The sequence below is a fragment of the Urocampus carinirostris genome, chromosome 11 (genome assembly GCF_059441175.1).
Source record: "Urocampus carinirostris isolate Australia breed hairy pipefish chromosome 11, RoL_Ucar_1.0, whole genome shotgun sequence".
NCBI classification, from domain to species: Eukaryota; Metazoa; Chordata; class Actinopteri; order Syngnathiformes; family Syngnathidae; genus Urocampus; species Urocampus carinirostris.
In genome coordinates, this window is record NC_142359.1 from 37893554 (window position 1) to 37916696 (window position 23143).

At 41.2% G+C, this 23143-nt stretch overlaps 1 protein-coding gene across 7 annotated transcripts in view; it reads right to left on the minus strand.

Annotated features, from left to right (window-relative positions):
* Positions 1-231: 231 nt before the first annotated feature.
* ppfia2 (PTPRF interacting protein alpha 2) overlaps positions 232-23143 on the minus strand; it is a 107047-nt gene continuing 84135 nt past the window's right edge. For 2 of the 7 annotated variants that reach the window (XM_088347411.1, XM_088347410.1), the window contains 9 exons: positions 16986-17048; positions 13110-13142; positions 12838-13013; positions 7400-7497; positions 7128-7303; positions 5044-5112; positions 4799-4955; positions 3458-3542; positions 232-1028 (listed from right to left, as the gene is read on the minus strand). In XM_088347411.1, the coding sequence (XP_088203537.1) occupies positions 3484-3542; positions 4799-4955; positions 5044-5112; positions 7128-7303; positions 7400-7497; positions 12838-13013; positions 13110-13142; positions 16986-17048 (831 nt within the window). In that variant the 3' untranslated portion in view covers positions 232-1028; positions 3458-3483. Of the gene's footprint in view, positions 1029-3457; positions 3543-4798; positions 4956-5043; positions 5113-7127; positions 7304-7399; positions 7498-12837; positions 13032-13109; positions 13143-16985; positions 17153-23143 lie in introns of those variants that run through there. The other 5 variants (XM_088347409.1, XM_088347413.1, XM_088347412.1 and 2 more) reach the window with 5 other exon arrangements.

Consider the following 23143-nt stretch of genomic DNA (forward strand, 5'->3'; position numbering starts at 1 on the left):
AGTAGTTCTGATGTTTAACAAAAATATTAAGGCCCCATGTGATGCAATGCGTATCGTACCCTGTGTATGTAAACAAAACAGGCCTAACTAAGATTTCAGAAACAAGCTTTTTCCCTCCGTGATCGTCCCCTCCCAAAAACGATTTTTCCTCAGTGATTTAGGTCCTGTTATCAGTATTGTCATACACATGCCAAAAAGATTGCAAGGTCCGGCGCATGACATTCCATCCACTCACAGTAGTTTTCCTCTTTATTTTCTTTTTTTTTCTCACCGTTTACTTTGTTTGCCACCAACATACAAGAAGTCAAGTAAATCCAAATGTATTCACTCAAAATGGAACCATGACAACGTTCGTGTTCGTGCAAATTGGAAACAAAAAAGGAATCCATCAAAAGTTCTACTTGGCTCTACAGACGGCTAACGCCAAGTCATACGAAGCGTTTGTTTTGTTAACACACAGACACACACGCGAGGCCTTTTTTTTTCACTAAGTCACTTGGGGTTGATCTCTAATGTGCTTTGTAGTCCTCCATCCACGAGGGAACAGCAATGTCCTTCGAGGAACTTGTTATCCCAGAAATAAAACCAACCCAAAAAAATAAAAAGTTTGCCAGGATCAGAAAGCAGCATATATTATAATTCTATGATCCGCTAACTTCTCATTTGCATGATAACCTTTTTTTTTCTTTAAACATATATTTTAAAAAATGTCATATTTATATGAATTTACATAAACTACTTTAAATACACTGTACGCTTTAGGGAAATGACGACCAGCCTGCTGCAAGAAAGTTTAGCACCAGAGGCTGCAGCTGTCTGGCATCCTCATTGAACGGAGGGCAAATGAGGATAATGAGGAAGGGCTAACATGGGAGGGGGCACTTTAGCATGAGACGCAGAAACGAAGGGCTTCTTGGCAGTGCGAGGGGATCCCAATGGCGCAGCCCAGTACGCTCACAGCCCCTTCCCATATGGGACCCCTGCCCCAGGTGAGCGGACCTGTCAGGCAGCTCCAATCAGAACTGGGCCTGTAACGAAAAGAATGGGTCACATGTGTCATGACGGATTAGGGATCAGCTGATTTTCTGCTCCCACCTGCGATTGGAAAAATTAAATATAGCAAACAAATAAAGCAAATGAGCAAAAGCACTTGCTCACATATTTTGTGAGTTGTCTTTCATATGGACAAAAGATACACCGTGTTTTCCACAGTATAAAGTGTACACCCCCCAAAAAATCTTTCGGCTTATATTTTCACATAAAAGGCGCACTGGACTATAAGGCGCATTCACGGTGTATATTAATGCTGTGTTTTCAACCACTGTACTGCGGCAGACTATCTAATCAACGCACTGTGTCATGGAAATTATCCAATTTCTATGCCGATGCAGTCTAGTAGCTCTTTCATTTAGATGTACTTTTACCAAAGATGCAATGGCACCGACTGGTGGTATCCCGAAGGATCTTTTCAATGAATGAAATGCACCTAGGCTCAAGAAGGTTGAAAACACTATATTTGTGCAATGATTGCTCAGTCAAAAAATGCCGCTGATCAAAATTGCAAAACATTGCATGCATTTAGAATCAAACTCCAGTCACTGTGATAAAGGCATCGAAACTTAATCACGACACCACCAGCTATATCGATGACATATGAAAAGGCTAAAGATTTTATCTCATTATCACACTATTTTTACAGTGACAGAAACTAATGTCAGAGAATGAAAAAAAAAAGTCATCCTGAATAATATAAATAAATGCAATAAAAGCATGATGAGGGAAACAGCTCTTTGCTGTATCTGACTTAGCATTTATACCTTTCAGTACGACTTTGTTTTCTCCCTTTGTTAAAAGATGGGGTGCGTAGTTTGAGGTGTCCTTAAAAAGTTTAATATTAAATATTTTCTCTATTAAGAATGAGTTAACAATGCCAAGATAAGTTCAGAGAGCCTTTATGTATATTTTTGCACCAAGCCTATCTGCTTTTATCTTACATTTATCATCTTTGTTCCAGCCACTTGGCACATTTGCCTGGACAAAAGAAGGCAAGGGTAGGGGGTTGGTGGAAAGTGATTTGGCTCAGGAGGTACAGCGCTCGTCTTGGGATCAAGAGATCGCAGTTCGAATCCCGGCTCCTCCGTGTTACATGTCAAAGTGTCCTTGGGTAAGACACTGAACCCCTAATACCCCAATAAGCAGGTTAGCGCCTTACATGGCTGCACGGCCGCTATTGGGAAATGTGAAGCACACTGTAAAGCGCTTTGGGAAGTGTTGACTTGAAAAGCGCTATATAAATGCAGATCTTTTTTTTTTTTTTTTTTTTTTTTCCATTTCACGCTCGTGCTGGCTGTTGTCATTTATTCAGGATGAAAATGGTGAAAGTAAGAAAAGGACTTTTTCAACTACAGTCCAAAAGCCTACCCAAAAAGAGGAATGCGTATACGAGAGATACGTATGTGCATGAGTGAAAGTATGAGTATGAAAGACACATATGTGCACGTGGAACACAGGCAGCTTGACAGAGGATGCAGTGATGATTTTAGCCAGAAGATGGTGTCAGCAAGTTAAATATTTTTGAAGTTATGGACACCACTTTCTTAAATATTTCACTTTCAAATTTCTGTCTGATTAGGGGGGTTTTAGGTGTGCCTTATAGTTCAGAAGCACGGTATTTGCAAATGATGCTCTGTATTAATTTTTCCAGGATCAAAATGAATCAGAGATTTTACATGTTACTTCACATCATGATTTTTAGGGTGTTTGTGATATCAGAAATTATTTAATGATTCCTTTTTAGGCACATCAAAGGAACACTGTATTAACGTCTCCTAGTGGTAAGAAACCTTCAGTTAATAAAAAAAAAAAAACGATTGATTCAAATAATAATCAAAATACATTAACTGTCATATAAACATATATTTTATTAAATGCCCCTGGGTCAAGAAGTTTATATTTTTTTGACATGCATGAGCCTCACTTAGAGGGATCTGGCGTGTTTTCTGCCATTCTTCTGTTATGGGTGGGTAACCAAACACCTAAAAAGGGCTGGGCAAAAATTAAAATGGTGAATTTTGGTCTCTTGAGTCTCCGTAGTTTGTATTCTTCCTTGTGCTTTTTAGCACATGTATGTTGTTCCACACCATACAGTGGTGTATGGTGGTCAGGTAATACACACTGTCCCTTTTATTATTCAGAATAACTCAAACAGCTACAATAATTCAAATCTTGCACCATATGTTATTATGTGTGATTTGAATATGTTTTTGTTTGTGTGCGTGCGCTTCATAAAATGGGGGCGGGACTCATTTGAGTTGGACGAGCACTAGAGGCATGCATCAACTGCCAAGATGCAAGCCAAGCTTTCAGCTAAAAAAAAAATGGACTCCTTTCAAGTCAGAAAACAAAAAGAAGCAGCTGCAGCACCCTGTTGGCCGGTGTGGTTCTGTGTGTTACATACAGCGGTATACTTTAAGGTCCATCTCCTCAGCACGAGTAGGTTCTCACCGTGGAGCTGTCCAGCCGCTGAACTGTCGAGGCTCCCACTGTGGGTTAGGGCGACAGAGAGATGGAATCAGCATAAAGAATTTGACGTCTTCTTTTAAAACGGGTGTCGGGAACATATTGCTCACGAGCCAGATATGGCTCCTAATGAATACATCTGGCTTTGAGAGAAACCAAAGGCCGAAGTAATTTCTGTGAGATACCTATTTTAGTGTAAGCAAAGCTGAAGCATTACCGTAGAACTATGTTCTGTTAAAAATATTTGAAGCAAAGTTTTAACCATAGATAACACCTATATTATTAAACCAACAGACTCTATTTTGGCTGTATGTCTCTTAGGAACCCTTTATATGGAAACTCGTAAAACGATATATGTTCACTGTTGAGACACTTTATGATGAAAACCTACAGATCAAACTCTTAACACCCAAAAACACCAGACAAGTGCACAGGGCAATTTAAATGGGTGAGCTCAACTCTGCACACACAGCGCACTACCCTGAATACATCAGTATTATTCTTGCAGTATTTTGTGATTTTTACAAAACAACTCTGCTCGCACCTTTTCATAAAACTATTATGTACGACAAAAATGGCAGTCAAAATGATCTTTAGTGATCCTAATTACTGCGGGAGACAGACGCATTTCAAATGGTATAAAATATTTGTTGTAATTGGACACAGGATCTGGCATTTTTATTATTTCATGGATTTGTTAAAATAATCAAACATAACATATTAAACTAAAATGTGCTGAAGAATTAGTTTTGTCTGGAGAGCGGGTTTGGTGGTTTTGTTTGATTTTAGCTTAGAATATTTGGGTGGCTCTCGAAAAAGAAAATCTAAATATTTTGCTACCATGGCTCTTTTAGTCAAAAGGTTCCCGACCCCTGTCATTTAATCTCAATGCCACAAAGTTGCTGTGTCAATTCTTAGCTTTTGAGGCCCGATTGTTTTCTCATCAGCTGAAAAGTGATAATGAATAACAGAGCAACTTCTGAATTGCGACATCATGATGGCACAAAACAACTGAAAGTACAAAGCTAGTCCTTCCAGGTGGCTGAAGGGGGACGATTGGGAAGGAGAAGGCCACACGCACGGCCAACTTTGTTTGACCAAGAGGCGGGGCATGTGAAGGGGGTGGGGCATTGCTGACCTTAGAACAAATCCAAATACTCGTCGTCGGCGCTGTCGTCTAGCGCTTCGTAAAGGACTGCCAAGCGTCCGGAGGAGAACGGTAAAAAGAAAAGTTTGGCCGGATATGAGATGAAGACGGTGGGTGAGACAGCCGCCTTACCGTCAGGTGGAAGTCTCCGTGAGTGGCCCGACGTGGCAGTGAGACGAAATCCGGCCGGTAACGTCTCGGCCGAGCCGGGCATCATGCTGATGCCGTGCACGTCCCGCGGCGGAAACTGCCGTCTCCACGACGAGCCTCTGAAGTCTTTGTCGTCGCACTTGAGGAGGGGGTCAAATGATCAACATCAGCAATTTTGGTAGTAAAACTTTTACAGGTTAGAATAAAAAATAAATCAATTTGCTCACCTCGTCCAGCCTCCGGTCGGTGCCCAGTGCCAGGAGATTATTGTATTCGCGCTCCAGAATCTGACGGGCCTAAGGACGGAAATGAAGTCAATGTATTGGAAACATTTTGGGCAGTCATGTGATCCTGATTACTGTATTTTTTGGACTAAAAGACAAACCTTTTTTCATAGTTTTGTTAGGGGGGTTGGACTTGTACTACTGCTTTAACGTGAAATGATTGACACATTATTAGCAGGTATATAATTTTCACACTAAACTGCAAGAGGGTGCCCTAGGCCTGTGTTGATCATTTCTACCTTGCCGTGTTGTGCCGAAAAATGCCCCCACTAGCATATGTCACTCGCCCAAAAGTCACTAAAACGACTTTGTCTTTAACCTTTGGGGGAAGTGTAAAAAACAGTAAAGCGCAAAGCATTTGCACCTTGTATAGAAATCACATGAGCAATTTTAAAATATTTACTTTGGCGAAATGACACCACCTTTTGTTACCAATCGATGGACAAGTAAATAAATTGCTTTTATTGCAATTACCAAGGGATTCAAAACAGTAACTTTCCAAGTATCAGTATCTATTGAAAACTTTTATGTGCTCTACCATAAAGCTTATTAAGCTGAAATGAACTGTCAAATTATTGTAGCATGTCTTTTACGGGAGGTTTTGTATCACTTCCTGTTCTAGATAAATATATATATATATATATATATATATATATATATATATATATATATATATAACATATATGGCTTCTTTCAAGAGCAAGACAGTCCTGTTGGATTTTGTCAATAAATTTTCCCCCAAAATGCAATTTATACTATATATGTTTTTTCCTTCTTATCGCATTATTTGGCTGGTGCCACGAATAATCCGGATTTACAGTCTGAAAAATACAGTAAATCAGTTGCAATCCGCCGGTTGATCGCAGAGGCAGACCAGTCCATTACTGGAAAAGTAAACATAGACCACTCGCTGCTTCACGCTTTAGTTATCACTTGTTTACTCATTGAATTGAATTGCCGTCGCCCTGCTGACATCTTTCATCTGGAACTCACATTCTACGCCTATATTATCAATTACATCATTCATTCATCTATTATCTGGACCACTTATCTTCAGTAGGGTTGCGGGGGAGCTGGAGCCCATCCCAGCCATCTGTGGGCAGGGGACACCCTGAACTGGTTGCCAGCCAGTCACAGGGCACACAGAGACAGACAGCTCCCTCGCTCATTCCCACCTAGCGACAATTTGGACCGGCCAATTAACCTGACATACATGTTTTGGGAATGTGGAAGGAAACTGGAGTAAACCCACGCAAGCACGGGTAGAACATGCAAACTCCACACTTTAAGGTTCAATCACATGACCTCAGAACTGTGCCGCGGACGCGCTAACCACTCAGCCGCCATGCTGCTCAATTACATCAACGTATTGTTAATAGTCGTCAGCAGAGAGCATACAACTATCACAGGGCAGATAATTGTGTGTGTGTTGTGTAGGCGTGACTGCGTGCATGACTGTGATAGGCTGGTGTATGCTGTCAGTCAAAGCTGGGGCAGGCACACAAGTCATCACCAAAACAAACTGGGAAGCATGGCAATTGCCAGCTCTTAGTGGCTCGCTACTTTGAAAAGAAATTCATCAATTAAATCGGACTCTGAGAAAAGTCAGAAGAGCGCAAAGAAATGGTGATCACCAGCTGGGGCTCTGTGGATTATTATCATGCTGGTGAAGTGACTGAGGCAGCTTCGGGAAAATAGCGAGGCTGCAGGTCTGGCCTACTGTTTTTTTGAAGCACTAAATACTGCACAATCTCCGTTTTAGAGTTGAAACAAAATGTACTTTAGACATTTGGAGTAGGATATTTATATATTGGGAAAGGTATACTGTTGGAGTTTAAATGCATCATTTAGAAAAGGGGGTGGGGGTTGAGTGAAAGTAGTACTCATGTCATTAAGAGCATCCATCCATCCATTATCTGCACAGCTTATCCTCAGAAACGAAAAATGAACCATCTTGCTGTATTTACTCTTATTCATAATTGATCCCCATTCTGGCATGGGCGATCTATTCTGGTGATTTGGGGTACCTGAGTGTTTTGGTTGGGGATCTGGAGGAGCAGTGCCAGGCTAATGTAGTCAAAGTTGTCGTCTAGGGCAACCAAAGCTCCGTGCACGCCGCTCTCGTGCAGGATGCCGGCATAGTCCCGCAGGCCGATACTTTGCACCCAGCGTACCACTCGCTCGTTGGTCCACACAAGGACATCTAAAGGAAAGGGTTTTTGGGTAGGATCTGTTCTAGACTGTAACATTGATTAACATTTCGCGAAAATCTGTCGCGGGATTTCCTGTTTACTCCTACCTCTCATTTCGTGCTGGCTAGTTTCCCGCCGTCGTTCCAGCTCCTTCCTGTCGTAGTTGAGCTTCTTCAGACACATGATGCCATATTGTAAACTTGTTCTGCGGTCATACCAAGCAGAGGCATAAGCGAACTAAACGGCTGCTTAGGGCCCCACGACCACTACGACACCCCAAAGAGTGGTTAACTTTTTTGGAGCCAACTTTGTCCCCATTGTCATCTTCATGTGTTTACCACAAACATCAAACAAAAAACCTCTACACAAATACTACAAAATAAATATCAAATATCATGCTTAAAAACAGGGACCTCTTAAATTTTTTAGCTTTCATTCTGAAAAGAAAAAATAGTGTAGAAATACTACAAAAATACTATGATACAAAATACTATAGAAATGTTACCCCAGAATTACAAAAACACAACTAGAATTATATTACAAAAATACTGAAGAAATATTAGGAAAAACAATGCTGTGTGAATACTTCAAAAAATTATAAAAATATTACTAAAATACTGCTTTGGAAATGCATCATAAACACTTCTACAGAAGTACTTCAAAAATACCACTTCATAATACTATAATAAAAAACACTAACAGAAAATAATTTTACTGTAGAAATACCACTAAAGAAGTATTAGTGCAAAAATACAACTACAGCGATACAACAAAAACTCAAAAATACTACAAAAATAAAACTACAGTAATACTTTACTACAGAAATACTACAGATGTACATCGAAAATTCACAATAGAAGTACTACAAAATACAACAGAAACAGTACAAAAATAAAGCTACAGTAATACTACAAAAAAACTACTGAACTTTAACTAAAAACCGACACCCTGAACTGGTTGCCAGCCAATCGCAGGGCACACAGGGACAGACCACTCGCTCGCTCTTTCACACCTAGGGACAATTTGAACCGGCCAATCTACCTGAAATGCATATCTTTGGAATGTGGGAGGAAACCGGAGTGCCCGGAGAAAACCCAAGCAAGCACGGGGGGAACATACAAACCCACACAGGATGTTCCCAAGACCTTAGAACGGTGCCGCACACACGCTAACCACTGCGCCGCCGTGCTGCCGACCTAATATATAATTTTGCTTTACTTGTGATCGTTTCAACACCAATTCGATGAGACTAATCTAGTTCAAAGAATGTGGTCCCTGTCTCCAAATTGTTCTGAACACTTACCACTTGACTACCAGTGACACTGATAGTTTACGAAAGGACATTGGGTTTTATCTCAGTGTGACAAATGTTAATTTTCGCATACCACATGTTACAATAACAATAAATGCAGTGCAATGTGACTAACCAGAATATCACAGGTTTTAGTATATTTTTATCGTTACATGACGAACAAGTTACCAGTAGGGGCAGTAGATTCTCAGAAACCAAACAATACCCAGTATTCATAACAGGCACGCTACAAACACTGTGCAATTGGGCAAGTAGTTCAAAGGGCTATGTTCAAAGCATTTACAGGTCACTGCAGACTGTGTTTGAACATCCTGTAGCTGATCATTGGCTGAGCCTTCGCCATTCTGGTTATTCTCAGGTCCATTTTAATAGTGGTCTTCGGTTTTCTTCTACGTGTTTCGTTTTTTTCTACCAATTTTAAGGCATGGGAGCATTTTTTAGCTGAACAGCCAACAGTTTTTTGCACCTTTTTATAGGTCAATCAACTTTTCAATCAAAGAACGCCGTTCTTCGGAGAAGTGTCTTGAATGACCCATTTTCCTCAAATGCATGTTGAACCTGTGCTGGTTTCATCTATCCATCCATCCTTTAACTGCACCGCTTATCCTCAGTAGGGTCGCGGAGGTACTGGAGCCCATCCCAGCTATCTTCAGGCAGTGGGCAGGGGACACCCTGAACTGGTTGCCACCCAGTCGCAGGGCACTGTGCTGGTTTCATCATCTTACGCACCAACCGATTCTCACCTTTTTTTTCCTTCCCCAAAATTTAACCTAGAGATTAGTCTCCACACTGCTAATTTTTTGAACACACCCTTTTTACTATTTGACCAATTGCACAGCCTTCAGAGTGTGCCTATTTTGAATGCTGGGTCTTGTTTGTTTTCTGAGAATTTACTGCACCTACTGGTAACTTGTCTGGCATGTAACAATAAAGGAATTAAAAAAAAAACAGGGATAATCTAGTTAGTCATATTGCACTGCTATTATTTTGAACAGCACTGTACAATACTTAGAATAGAAGAATAGAGTTTATTGTGATTGTAACATGTGCAATGCACAAAAAAACTAACACTCTTCTCTGCCACAGTGACTAAACACAGTGTGATAATGTGGCCGAATCTACTGACTTTTCTCAAACTATCTATACCACTGGTGGTCTAGTGCTTTGACACTTAAGCTGATCTTGGACCTTTTAAAACTGCACAGCACATCAGAAAGTATATGTTCCAAGGACTTTTTCCTGTGACGAACCCATCCATCCATCCATCCATCCATCCATTATCTGCACCGCTTATCCGTAGGGTCGTGGGGGTGCTGGAGCCCATACCAGCCATCTTCGGGCAGTGGGCAGGGGACACCTGAACTGGTTTGCGAGCCATTCGCAGGGCACACAAAGACAGACAACTCACTTGCTCATTCACACGTAGGGACAATTTGGACCGGCCAATTAACCTGACATGCATGTTTTTGGAATGTGGGACAAAACCAGAGTGCTCGGAGGAAACCCATGCAAGCACAGGGAGAACATGTAAACTCCGCACAGGAGATTCGATCTCATGACCTCAGAACTGTGTCGCGGACGCGCTAACCACGCAGCCGCCATGCCATCTGTGACAAACCCACACATTGATATTTTGTTGTTGTTTATATCGTAAATAATGTTTTTATTTATTTTCTGACTTGTTCTGCGAAAAATCCAGAATGGCTATTCGATTGTGGCTTTCTGGAAAACAATCAATTTTTACATTTAAGCACTCCTGCAATTGTCAGTTAGTTTTTGTTACAAACTGACCCTAGTCCCTCCCCAGAGAAGGGAAAAGTTTTATGGCCCTCAAAGTTAGGGGACCCTTGCTTGAATTCGTGTTGAGCCAAGAATGGGAGTGAGTGAGTTAATAATTGACTTTTTTATCTAAAGGTGAGGACAACGTCTAGTGTAAAAGGAGTGCTTGTCACGAATAACTGCATCTTATTGCCAATACATTTGAATGATTGATCTTAGTTTAAAGAAACAATGTCTATCTGCACAGGAAAACTTAATTTGAAGTTGACTTAGTTTGTTTTCCTTATGTATTTTAAGAAGACTCCCAGATAGGAAGTGATGTCACATTGGGACCATATTGGTTAGGTTTATTTAAGTGGTCTCATTGACACATGGCATCATCACCATCACTGGCCAACTGCTTTTTTGTAGTGCCTTTGACCCCATTGTCTGTTAAGATTCTAAATATATTTTTAAATTTATTTTATTGAAAGTGCTAATTGCTTCATTGAATTTGATTGTGGTGTGGTGTAAAACTCCCTCTATTTTCACAGTATGTCACAGTTTTACTTAGTTTTGAACACTAATTTTGATTGAACGCTTTATTTAAGAGGTGTTAAGCTAATCCTAAATTGTTAAAGGGACAGTTTATATTAATAAGTAACTCTTAGTAGTACAAAAAAACCCCAAATTTGATTTAAATAATAGGCAAAATGCATGAACAATCATACCAATCCATCCATCCATCCATTAACTGTATCGCTTATCCTCAGTAAATGTATATGGTCTGCATTTATATAGCACTTATCAAGTCAGTGAAGACCTCCCAAAGCGCTTTACAATGTGCTTCACACTTTTCCCTTTTACACACCACCTAACCAATAGCAGCGTCAGCCATCCAAGGCAACTACCTGCTATCGGGGGCATTAGGGATTCAGTGTCTTCGACATAACACGGAGGAGCCGGGAATCGAACCTGCACCCTCTTGACCCCAAGACGAGCGCCCTACCTCCTGAGCATTAGGGTCGCGGGGGTCCTGGAGCCCACCCCAGGTATCTTCGGGGAGTAGGCAGGGGACACCCTGAACTGGTTGCAGGGCACACAGAGGCAGACACCTCTCCCGCTTATTCACACCTAGGGACAACTTGGACCGGCCAATGAACCTGACATGCAGGAGGAAACCGGAGTGCCTGGAGGAAACCCAGGCAGGCACGGGGAGAAAATGCTGCTTTTTCTATCCATCTATCTATCCACCCTTGTCATATCCCTCGAGAGGGGTGAGCGACGGCAAGACAAAAAGAGGAAAAAGTAGCAAAAAACGCACATCAATTTTTTTTGACTACGGCCAACCCAAATGCCCAAACACCCAAACAAGTTAAGCACCTCAGCACCCAAGTTGGTCATGCTTTCGTCCCTCCAGATGAAACGGGACACAAGCTGCTTTTTCTAATGTAATTCAAAGAAAGGACTCAGAGAAGGACCTCTAGAGCAGATTTGGAATTTTTGCGTCTTGAGGGTTTTGTTTCTTGTTCTTTTCGCAAGCTCAAAATTCATTAAAGTCAATTTTCCTTACTTAAAGTGTCTACCAATGTTCACGCTAAGATGCACACATGCGCAATGCCCATCCTTTCTCAGCGCACAAGAAAATCTATTTAATGCATAAAAAACGGGGTTTTAAATTCCAAAACAAATCCCAAGCAAATTTTGCCATTGTTACAGTGCATGTGGGTAAAAACAATGTGGGTTCCCTCTGTGTGCTTTAAACGCAGTAAATTTAAAGTCAATATCAGCACAGGATTGAGTAAACAAAAGAAAGTGGGGATCGGGGTACTAGAGAGGTGGGGGCAGGGTAGTGGATGAGATCGTTCCTGCTATTGAACTGGTTAATGCACCTTGTACATAACTTCCAGTAAGTTTCTGTCTTTGCGCAGTGTGGTAAACATGTTTCTTTCTGCTTATACCATGGTTGTAAACCACTTTGACACATTTCCATGAAATATGTTCCCTGTCTCTTGGGGTTATAGATTGCTGAAAAGTTTGGTTTTACATTCAAATAATTTTCAATAATAAGTCAATCTTTTTGCCAACACTACTTCCACTAAAAAGTGTGATTAAATAAAGTTCTGTATTGTACAAAGAACTAGATAAATTCACAAAATGTTAGTATTTTCTAACAAAAGATACAAAAGAAAATGTAAAAGTTGCTGTAAAAACAACACCTTCGTGGGCAGTGCAACCTTTCCATTTGTACATTAGCCAATTCATTAATATGTGAATAAAAAAAAATACCAGCATTAACTTTGGAAATGTTTGATAACTATTTGGTTGCCCCAAGCAGGATTTATGTTGCTCACCATTGTTTAGAGAAATGCTCACAGACTTTTTTGTTCACACTCGCCCTTATAAGCTTAGGTGCCTACTAAACTAAAAACGTGTCACCCCCTTTTAGCATATATAGCCTAATTATTCACATACCTGTGGAAGCTGTCCACCATTTTTAGATGCACCCTTAGGTCCTTCTTGGTGAGGTGGTCCAGCATACGAGCATCCACCAGGCACTCCATGAAGTAACTGCGGTACTGAGGTAGTCCAAGACTAGGCAGCCACTCGTTGCCGATCCACTCGTGGTTCATGTCGCCATAAGCCAGGGTCTGGATGGCGGACACATACTTTGGGTAAGCACAAATCATACTATATTTTATATACAATCTACTGTACTCAGAAATTTTACCCTTTATTTTCCATACCTGTGCCCAGCTGCCCTCTTCGGACTGTGATTTCTGGGTAAAACAGAAAGGAAACATCCTTCATTAGACGATCTTACACTATCGAACAAGTTGGGTCAAAAATAAATAAATTTGGGAGACCAGTCCACTGTTTGAGTTATTTATTTATTTGGTTGTAGGCCAGTCCAAATTGTCCCTAGGTGTGAGTGAGAGAATGAGTCTTTGTGTGCCCTGCAACTGGCTGGCAACAAGTTCAAGGTGTCCCCGGCCCACTGCCTGAAGATAGCTGGCATGGGTGCCTAGTGAGGATAAACGGTGAAGAGAATGGATGGATGGATGGATGGATGCTTTGCACAAACCCAAAAAGGGACCAATTGTTAAGAACAAATGACAAAATTGTTTAACTTACTAGAAAAGACGTTGTGAATTTTTTTATTTGTGTATTAAAAAAAAAGTTATATATATATATATATATATATATATATATATATATATATATATATATATATTTGAAAACAATACCAGGAAAAAAGTCAAATTGATTCCAAAAAGGATAACTTTAACAAATAAACAACAAATAAACTAGGTTAATTGGTTAGAAAGGCAAAAATAGATAGATAGATAGATAGATACTTTATTCATCCCCGAAGGGAAATTCACATTTCCAGCAGCATCCCTGAGCTGAGAACAGTACAATAATAAAGCCAAAAGAATACAATATACAAATACCCAGTGTGACGTGCAAATGCCCACTGTAGCGTGTTATATAGAGTAACTAAATAGTGCTACACAGAATACATATTGCAGTAAGATTCGGTAATATCCAATGTAGGTGGTGTGGTTTAATGTGGGCCTTTACTCTGCCGGGTGGAGTTAAAGAGCCTCATGGCATGAGGAAGAAAGGATCTCTTCAGTCTGTCCGTAGTGCAAGACAGTGACAGCAGTCTGTCGCTGAAACTGCTTTTCTGTCTGGAGATAATGCTGTGTAGTGGATGCGATGGATTGTCCATGATTGACCTCAGCTTTTTCAGTGCTCGTCTCTCAGCTACTGTTGTTAGGCTGTCCAGCTCTTTGCCCACAACAGAGCTCGCTTTCCTAGCCAGTTTATTGAGACGAGAGGCATCCTTCTTCTTGACGCTGCCTCCCCAACACGCTGCCGCATAGAAGAGGGCGCTTGCCACTACTGTCTCGTAGAATATTTTCAGGAGCTTTTTGCAGATGTTGAAGGAGGCCAGCCTTCTGAGGAAGTAAAGTCGGCTTTGCCCTTTCCTACATAGAGCTTCTGTGTTGGCAGTCCAGTCCAGTTTGTTGTCCAGCTGCACACCCAGGTATTTGTAGGTCTGGACAAATTCTACACATTCTTCCTTGATGGTTACAGGTACTGTGTGAGTTCTGGTTCTCCTGAAGTCCACCACCATCTCTCTGGTCTTGGTGGTGTTTAGGTGCAGGTGGTTTGCGTCGCTCCATCGGACAAAGTCCTGAATCAATTTCCTGTACTCCTCCTCCTGCCCGTTTCTGATACATCCCACGATCGCAGTGTCGTCGGCAAACTTTTGCACATGGCAGGACTCAGAGTTGTACTTAAAGTCCGATGTATATACGTAGAGTGAATAGGAATGGAGAGAGAACGGTCCCCTGCGGAGATCCTGTGCTGCTAACCACAGTGTCCGATGTACAGCCCCCCTGTTTCACATACTGGGGTCTGCCTGTCAGGTAGTCAGTAATCCATTCTACAAGGTGTGAGCTAACTCCCATCTCTGTCAGTTTCCTACTCAGTAGCAGAGGCTGTATGGTATTGAAGTCAAGTCAAGTCAAGTCATTTTTATTTGTATAGCCCTTAATCACAATAAGGCACTGGAGAAGTCCAAAAATGTAATCCTCAAATACATCATTTTTTACATAATGACTAAAAAAGTTGCATCTTTCCATTTTAAAAATACATCAAAAATGTTTTTAAAACGACACTTTATTTTGACCTGTTAGGTTTGGGTTGGTAATTAAAATAAGGGGGCAGCACGGCAGCGCAGTGGATAGCGCGTGTGCGGCACAGTTCTAAGGTTTTGGGAACCTCCTGTGTGGGTTCAAATCCAGCTACCGGACTTCCTGTGCGGAGTTTGTATGTTCTCCCCGTGCTTGCGTGGTTTTCCTCCGGGCACTCCGGTTTCCTTCCTCATTCCAAAGACATGCATTTCAGGTGGATTGGCCCACCCAAATTGTCCCTAGGTGTGAATGAGCGAGCGAGTTGTCGGTCCCTGTGTGCCCTGCGATTGGCTGGCAACCAGTTCAGGGTGTCCCCTGCCCACTGATTGCCGGGATGGGCTCCAGCACCCCCGCGACCCTACTGAGGATAAGCGGTGCAGCTAATGAGATGAAATGAGAATTAAAATAAGGAAGAAAAGGTAATTCCATCATTTTGAAAGAAAAAAAAAACAACCCTGCCACCCAAAACGAAATTGTTTATGTTTAAAAACAATTGCGAACAATTGGTGATTATTGTACAAAACCACCACCAGATTTTGTTTACCGATACTATGAAAAGGGGAACAATTCTGTGATTTATTAGAAAATTATATTCCACGAAACAATATTTTAGTTTGAAATAACCCCACTGCCCCACAAAATGTAATCGTTATGTAAAAACAACTACAGAAAATTGGCGATTATCGTATAAAGTCACCTCCAGAAAAAAAAAGTCAAAAAATGTTCTTGGGTTGTAACACTGTCATTTAATTAAGAACAGCTGTAAAAAATACAGTCAAATCATTCACAACAACCGATAATGTTGATCCCAGTTTGGTACCATATTTTCTGTACTATAAGGAGCACCTAAAAGACCCAATTGGCCAGAAATGTCAAAGTGTGCCCTATAACACTATGGATAAGATTGTACGTGCATTCAGTATTTATAGGTGTGAATTACAACACAGGGTTTTATGATAAACCTCCGTATTTGAGCAATGATTGATCAATCGAGAGTAATCACTGGCCCAAATCACAATACATTGAGTGCAACTGGATTCGAACCCTGGTAGTGGCGGTGGGGGCGCGAGCGTTCTAGACCTCTAGTAATAGAGATGACACACAAAAAGACAGCTTATTTCATTATCACACTAATTTTACACATAGTGCCAGAAATACTGATAGGCATAGTCACGTCAAGTCATGTTTATTTGTATAGCCCTTAATCACAAAGAATCTCAAAGGGCTGCACAGACCACAGATTATTGCAAACTACAGACTATTATCACACCATTCCCTGATCTAAAACCTACATAAGGGCAAGGAAAAACTCAAAAGCTCAACATGAGGAACATGAAGAAACCTTAATAAGGTCATCCTGGGATTACCTCATGTCTGCACATGAGGTAATCCCAGGATGACCATGCTGCAATGGATAACAAATAATAGTGCATTCTGATAGAATAAATAGTCTCTCCACTTTCAACAAACTACAAGCTGTTTTACGTACATCTACATACAGTATTAAACTGATTATTGACGCACAGGTGAAGAAGTGGAGAGACAGTTTTTTTTTAATAGTTTTTATTTGAATGCATTATGAAAATCAGTGTTTATGAAACCAGTAAATATCGTGTGATCATTGGATAAGCTCTAATGCCTTTTCAAATGTCATCTGCACCACAGGTAGTCTAGAGGTAAATAGTTGGGGCACTCACCGCTGCAATTGGGGCTCAATTCCCGTTGCAAACAACGTTTCAAATTTTAATCAGGGATACATGAATAAAAACGCTCGTTCCTATTGTAGCCTAACCTTCATGCACCTTGAAGTCCGGTGCGCCTTATGTATGACTTTTTTTAGGTGACAATTAATAAGGAGTTACATGGCACAAGGAAAAGGGTGGTAGCGTTCAAGTGTTGGAGGAAAGGGGGACTGACCGTTTTGGAAGGAGCCGCCATAGTCTCCATCTCCTCGTGGGTCACCCATACGTTGCCTGACGGCTACAAGGGCGGCGCCCCGGAGACAGAGCAGCGGCGGCAAGGTGTGATGGTAGTAGATGTCCAGCAGGAGGCGCAAGCAGTGTTAAAGAAGAAGAGCAGCACCACTGTAAGCCAACAGTGTTAAAGCATCACAGTCAAGACCAACAGCGGCCCGCTTCGAAGGGTAGAAGGGGGGCCACAACACAAAACACAACACAGCACACACGCGTTAGCATGCTCACTAAAGCCAATTGCAGTTAATTAGGATGACTGACAAACTGCCCTGCATTTTGTGGGTCGCCATCGTAGTCATTGAGGATTGGACACAGCAGGCCCTGCTTATTCATAGCCGAATAATAGCAATACCAAGGGTCGCCTGAGTGTGACATCATTCTGTGTAATCAGCGCCCTCTGGCTTTTCCAGCAGATCTCGGCACAAAACGTCTCCTTCCAGTCGCCTCGCCTGGCACCTAAAAGCTCGCTTAGAACTGGTGCGGAAATCCGACTAATTAATGAAAACAAAGTATTGCTTCGGTAAGTGGCAGGGGATTATGTGATGTGAAGTGTCATTTAAATTTCGGTGAATGAGATTCCCGCTGCGCCCATGGAATAAGACCGTGATCTTGGCAGTGTCAGCATTGGAATGTGTAGTACATAAAAGTCACACATTGTGCTGCGTAGGACATTTGTTTTTAGAGTGTTCTGCAACTGCCAATCGATCAACTAGCGCAGCAGTCAGTATTAATTACATTTGACTTAACATTTACGCAGGAGTGCGACAAAAACATATTACAAAAAACTAAACTCAACAGACTATATTGAGTAAAATTAAAAATCCCGATTTTATTTTATTTTATGTATTAGCAGCAATACTTAGTCTCCTCTCTGTAACTTTGTCATGTGCGCTAAGGACGGAGGAGCTTAAGTTATACGACGCTACATAAGAAATCTAATCGGGCTTCTGAATTTTAGTCAGTATACACTTCAATTTAACTTTATACACTGCACTGTCCAATGAAAAATATATTCCTGGTAGACTTGTTGCAAAGCATCTTCTGCAATGCAAGATTATGGATTATCCCAATGTAATGCATCCTCACGGAATAAAACATTTTGGCTACCATTCTGGTGAGCTCGAGTTAATAGTTCTCTTATTTTACCTTTGCATAGAACGCATGCCATAGTTCATTATATATGCTTTCTTCCAATGGTCAGCCAATTAAGTGTAACAATCATCCATATCTGTAGGTGGCAACAATTAAATATTTTTTTTTAATATACTAATCATCTGCTCACGAGGTAAACACTATATATAACACATTATTTTGTCTGATGAAGCTGTTTAAGTCTTCTCTGAAAAAAATAAAACACATAAAATAAACATTTTGCACATATTGCTGCTGATTTTTAATTATTTTTTTATTTTACAAAAAAAAAGTTAAAAAAAACAAGATTCTCAGTGAAGATGTAAGCAGGAATTACTTTCCCAATTTCCAAAGAAGTGTTATTGGAAGGAAGAAGATAAACAAGACACAAGTGGATAGGGGAAAGGTATTTAGACTGGTCTTAAGTGTCACCATGATAGCTTTGGACAAACGTGTTTAATGTAATATAAAATAACTTGTTTCGCAGAGAAACGGATGGGAAAAAAGTGGTTTAAGTATACTTGTACTACTAAACAAACCCAAAAAAAACCTGAAAAAAATTTGAACAGAGTGAGGAAAAGTATACTACCGACAGATAATGTTTCGTAATTTTAAGTATTACTCTCTTATTTTTTTCAAGAAAAACAAACTAAAAACACAGTTAAACTAGAAAAAACAGGCTAAAAATATAGTAAAGCCAACCTTACAGCAAAAGTATTAACCAAAATTGAATAGATATGGCAGAGAGATCTCATTAGCTGTACTGCTTATCCTTATTAGGGTCGCGGGGCATATATATATATATATATATATATATATATATATATATATATATATATATATATATATATATATGAAGAGTGTTTTAACATGTAATTGTTTTGTGTTACATTGTCTGTGTTTTTGCTTATACTATCTATCTATCTACCTTGGTCATATCCCTCAAGAGGGGTGACCGACAGGAAGACACACACATACAATAACAAAAAAAAGGGAAATAAATAGCAAAAAAACCACACAAAAATGTTTGGACCATGGCCAACCCAATTGCCCAAACACCCAAACAAGTTAGGCACCTCGGCACCCAAGTTGGTCATGCTTTCGTCCCTCCAGATGAAATGGGACACCAGAAAGCGGCCATGTCACTTGGGTCAGGGTGACACGACGCACTCTTTTGTTCAACAGCAGGGCCCGACAGCTTTCACTGGTTTACCCCTGCCGCATCATACGGGTGCCCAGCCCATCTTTAAGAACGCGTCCACAATCCCACTATCCTTTCACAACACCTCTCCACTCCTTTCTATCACCAACAAGAGCTCTATCTTCCATTATATTCAGACCTCTTTCCTGCAGTGCACTCATAACACCATCCATCCATGTCAATCGCGACCTTCCTCTTGGTCTCCTTCCATTGACATCTGCTCTGTAGATCCTCTTCAACATTCGCTCCTCATCCAACCTCTCCATGTGTCCAAACCAACCGAGTACTCTCTTATCAACACGCTTGCTCAGTTCCACGACTACTCCAGTTCTGTCTCTCACAATTTCATTTCTCAGTCTATCCAATCTTGTCATTCCTAACATAGTCCTCAAACACTTCATCTCGAAAACATTCAACTTCCTTCTTAAATCTGGGTTCAGGCTCCAAGTCTCTGCACCCTACAACGCAGTAGGCACAATTACACTCTCATACAGTCCCCTCTTAACATCCATACTCATACTCTTGTTGTTCATCACTCTCCTCAGAGCACCCAAAACCTTGCTTCCTTGATTCACTCTGTGCAATACCTCACACTCCATTCCACCAACTGCAGCCACATCACAACCCAAGTACCTAAATCTTTCAACTTTTTCCATGCAACCTGATTTCTAACGTCATGCCCACTCCATCACGTGAACACTTCATCACCTTACTGTTCCCAACATTAACACATAACCTACGCCTATCACATACTCTTCCAAACTCCGTTACCAACCTTCTCAATGTTTCCTCAGAATCAGCCACAAGCGCTGTGTCATCTGCAAACAACAACTGACTTACCTGCCACACTGTTCCACTGTTGTCCATCATGTCTACACCTCTGCCAAATACTCTTGCATTCACCTCTTTCACCACACCATCCATGTACACATTTAACAGCCATGGTGACATCACACACCCCTGTCTCACACCAGTGAACACAGGGAACCACTCACTTGTCTCACTCCCTACTCTTACACATGCTCTGCTGTTCATATAAAAACTCAACAACAACTTTCCACCCATTTCATACATCACCATCACTTGCCAACACGCCTCTCTATCAACTCTGTCATACGCCTTTTCCAAGTCAATGAAAGCCAAGTAAACATATTTACCTTTTGCAAAATATTTCTCACACACCTGTCGTACTGCAAACACCTGATCCACACATCCTCTTCCTTTCCTGAAACCACTCTGCTCCTCCATCACCACCTCATTCGTTCTTTCTCTCACTCTCTTAATCAAGACTCTTCCATTCAGCTTACCCGGCACAGACAACAAACTGATACCTCTCGAATTGCTACAATCATACTTATCACCTTTACCCTTATACAATGGCACCACACATGCACTACACCAATAAACAGGAACCACACCACTTAAAAAGCATACATTCAACAAGCGTACTAACCAGTCAATCATAGCTGTGCCCCCTTTTTTCAGGCATTCAGCAAAACAACCATCCAACCCAGGTGCCTTCCCCCCTTTCATTTCTTTCACTGCCTCTTGCACCTCGCCTGTTTCCACAGGCTTCACATTTAAATCACCCAACACGGGCATTCTCTCCATACCATCGATCACTTCTCTCACATCCTCCACATTTAGCAACTCCTCAAAATACTCTGCCCATCTCGTCCTGACTGCACTACCGCTAACCAGCAATCTACCATCCTTATCTTTCACTTTCTCTTCCTTTCCAGACTCACTGTTTCTTACTCTTTTCACTTCTTTCCAGAACACTTTTCTCCTTTCCTCAAAGTTCACTCCTATCTTTCGACACCATTCATCATTTGCTTTCCTTTTCGCTGCTTCCACTTCCGCTTTTACCAACCTTTTCTTCACTTTATATCTTTCATACGCATCGCCACTCTTATCTTGCAGTCACTCCTCAAAGGCACGTCTCTTTTATGTCACAGCCTCTGATACCTCAACATTCCACCATTCACTTCTCCTAATACCTCGACCAACTTTTCTCATTCCACACACTTCTTTTGCACTCTTCAACACTGCCTCTTTAAACCACTTTCATTCAATTTACACACTCTCCATTTCTCTTCAACTAACCCGTTCATACTCTTCCCTTATCCTCTCTTTAAACTCTCTTTCCTTTTCTGCCTTATTCAACTCTGACATTTTCAACTCTTCCCTCACACTCTTCTTATAACTAGCCCTCCACGATCCATCTACTCTCAGTTTTCCTTCCACATGAAAATGATCAGACATACCACTCATTTCACCTCTGTAAACATGCACATCCAACAATCTACTTAACATCCCTTTCTTAACCACTACATAGTCCATCAGTGCTCTGTCCACCATCTTGCCACTATCCACTCTGACAAAGGTATACTTATTCACGTTCCTCTTTTTAAACAATGTATTTCCAATCACCAACTCATTTTCCACACATAACTCAATCAATTTCTTCCCACTCTCATTTCTTCCTGGTACTCCATATCTACCAATCACATTTTCAACCTTTTCATCACCCACTCTAGCATTCAGGTCACCTAGTATTACCACTTTCCACCCTTCTTTCGCACTTGCCACACATTCGGACAAGTCCTTCCAGAACTCCTCTCTCTCCTCAGCGCTTCTTTCTGAGCCAGGTCCATATGCACTTAAAAACATCCATACTTCTACAGCCCACTTCAACCTCACCCACATCAATCTGGAAGATATCTCTTTACACTCCACCAGTTTTTCCCTTGCTTTTTCACTCACAAGCACAGCCACCCCTTCTCTAGCATGTCCCCCGGTAACTCCAGACCTTCTACCATACATACCTCCAAGCTGTAATTCACCCTTTCCTTTCATCTTTGTTTCACTCAAGGCGAACACATCAACCTTCCTTTTAGTCATCATCCTTCCAATCTCCTCTTTCTTCCACTCAGTCGCTTTACTTCCACATCCTCTCACATTTAATGACCCTATAACTAGGATTTGCGAGACCTTTCGGTCTCCCGCCCCCCTTTCTTTGCCTCGCTGTCTCTTAGGGAGTAGAGAAAGAGAGGAGAGGATCCCCATTCCCCTAGCTCCCTCCACTTTAGTCGCCTCTTACGACACACAGCGGACCATGGTGGGAGAATTCTCTTGCCTCTCACAGGGAGAGGGCCCCTCACCACAGGGAAACATATTGTTGCTTATACAACAAGTGGAAATGTGAGATAATTTGGTAAAATGTTTATTCATTTTTATTTAACTAATTTCATGTTTTTTTTCCAAAGTTTTAGGACTCAGGCAAATTAAGGTGGTTCCATGGCGTTACTCACTCTGTTCAGCTTGCCAACTCATTGCAGGTGACATAAATGTGTTGTATTTAGACACAAAAGAGGAGCTATCTATAGAATGCGATTAATGGGGAAGATGAAGGGGTAGGGAAAATAAGCGCCTGCTTCTGACTACCCCTTTCGAACATGTTAGGATAACATTATTTTGTTGTTGAGTGACTTTGCCGCTTTTATTTCAAACTACACTCAAACCTAGCAAATCATTTCCTGAATCTGTCACGTGGTACACCCACTTTGGTGGGCTTCAAACTTCACCGCATGTTATCAACGCACGCCTCGACTCGCAGTTAACCAGTTATCTAAAATACGCGGCTCACGCTTCAGGGATTCGATCCGAGAAGACCATCACTACTACTACGTGTTTCCGTTATATGCTTTCATACCACCCAAGCAAAATGAAAATAATGACTATACTCAATTAAGGCAACATGGTATTAT